The sequence below is a fragment of the Notothenia coriiceps genome, unplaced genomic scaffold, assembly GCF_000735185.1.
Source record: "Notothenia coriiceps isolate Sejong01 unplaced genomic scaffold, NC01 NC01_scaffold00037606, whole genome shotgun sequence".
NCBI lineage: Eukaryota > Metazoa > Chordata > Actinopteri > Perciformes > Nototheniidae > Notothenia > Notothenia coriiceps.
The window spans coordinates 934-2986 of NW_011370307.1; the positions used below are offsets into that span (position 1 = coordinate 934).

Consider the following 2053-nt stretch of genomic DNA (forward strand, 5'->3'; position numbering starts at 1 on the left):
TATTTTGTAGTTTTTCATTATCTGAGCCAGTGGTAGCATGTAGATGTTAAAGAGAAGAGGCCCCAAGATGGAGCCTTGAGGTACCCCACATGTAATATTTGTCAACTCAGATATGTATTTACCTATAGTAACAAAGTTGTTTTCATTCAAACCAGTTTAGAACTGTTGCCGAAAGTCCCGACCTGTTTTCCAGTCGGTCTAGTAATATGTTGTGGTCAACAGTGTCAAACGCAGCACTGAGATCTAATACCGTATTGACCCTAGAAAAAAATCTTAAAAAGAGGGTTGTCTTATATTCGGGGTCTAGACTTTTCAATGTAATTACACAGTCACAACAACAGATGGCGCCAAACGAGCGTTCTGAGACACCGTCTTAAAGTAACAGTACAACAGGAGAGAGAGAGACACAGAGACCAACTCCAACAAAGTGGATCAAAAGTTAATAAACAAGAGAGGCGAAGTTAAGATGCCAATTTCAACATAATGGTGATAAACGAAGCAGAGTCATCAAACAACTGTGCTGGGGACTGAACCCCCCAGCACAGATTAACACCACACTGTAACTTCTCTTATGTAAACAAAGCCTTTCAATCAAATTCAAATCCAAGAAATGAACGCAGTTGAAAGATAAGATAATATAATATAAGATAAGAGGTACTTTATTGGTCCCAATTTGGAAAAACAACCTCTCGCTGATTTTGTTGTTATTTGTTTGTTGTTATTGTACCTGGGAGGGGCAGGTGGAGCTGCTGCCGCTCCAGTTCCCGCTGGAGGACTGGTGGTCGTCCTTGTGGTCCATGTGGCCCCCCAGCGAGGCTCCGGGGCCCCGGCGGGGGCTGCTGAAGGTGTCTGAGCTGGAGGAGATCTCCCCCCCACTCCCCATGAGGCTCCTCCGGCCCTGGATCCAGCTCCTCTCCGGGCTCCTCTGCTGGGGGTCCTGGCCCTCCTCCTGCTCTCCGGGGCCCGGCAGGAAGTCCTCCACGCTGAAGGGGGGCCTCTCATCCTCTGGGCCCCGGAGAGGGTCTCTGGGCAGGCTGTGGGACCTCAGGTGGGCGAGGGGGAACATGTTGCCGTCGGACAGACTCAGGAGGTTCCCCGCTGACAGGGACCCCCGCTGAGACCTCCTCCTCCTGGAGGGGGGGATCAGGAAGTCCTCTGTCTGGCAGCAGGAGTCTCTGGTGCCCAGGATCAGGTCCTCCCCACTGGGCGGGCCGAGGATCACCCTCCGTCGCTCTCTGGAGCCGGGGGAGTCGTCAGAGTCTAGAGAGGGGGGGACATCAGGAGATATTAATACAATCAAACCAATACTTGATGGACAGTATCAAACATCTATCTATAGATCACACACACACACACACACACACACACACACACACACACACACACACACACACACACACACACGGACTAAGTTGAACATTATAAATCTCTCAGTGAGTAAAGTATCGTCTGTAGAGTCCCCGCTACGTACCGGGGTCGTGCAGCAGCTGTCGGGGGGGTCCGGCCAGCGTCCTCCTCCTCCTCAGCTTCCTCCTCCTCTGCAGCAGAGACGTGGAGTGAACCAGAGAGCAGCGAACACTGGAGTCTCTGTCGAAACACACACCTACGCACACACACACACACACACACACACACACACACACACACACACACACACACACACACACACACACACACACACACACACACACACACACACACACCGTCATAAGAAAGCAAATAGAGTAAAACAGGCTCATAAAGAATAACACATGTATCAAAGTTGCGGTGCAGTGAGATGTGAACCTCGTCACAAAGCCTAACGTTTACTCCCTCTGAAGAAATGAAAGTGTTTCCCAGAGAGTGAATCTTCCAGATCTGTTGGAGAGTTCCTGAGAGAAACTTCCTGTCTCAGAGTCGCCCCCCCCCCATGCTAAACGGCTCTCATGTGATACCGTCAGCCTTTCAGCTCCATAGAGATGGTTGCTCTCTGTCTACAATGTGTGTGGGTGTGTGTGTGTGTGTGTGTGTGTGTGTGTGTGTGTGTGTGTGTGTGTGTGTGTGTGTGTGTGTG

The 2053-nt window shown here is 50.5% G+C and overlaps 1 protein-coding gene across 1 annotated transcript; it reads right to left on the reverse strand.

Moving 5' to 3' along the window:
- Window positions 1-727: 727 nt before the first annotated feature.
- LOC104967730 (nance-Horan syndrome protein-like) lies at window positions 728-1999 on the reverse strand (the record flags this gene model as incomplete). Its single annotated transcript, XM_010797250.1, has 3 exons — window positions 1786-1999; window positions 1472-1603; window positions 728-1260 (listed from the first exon to the last, which is right to left on the reverse strand). A coding segment is annotated over exon 3 (339 nt), but the record flags the coding sequence as incomplete, so codon positions are not given.
- Between the last annotated feature and the right edge of the window lie 54 nt (window positions 2000-2053).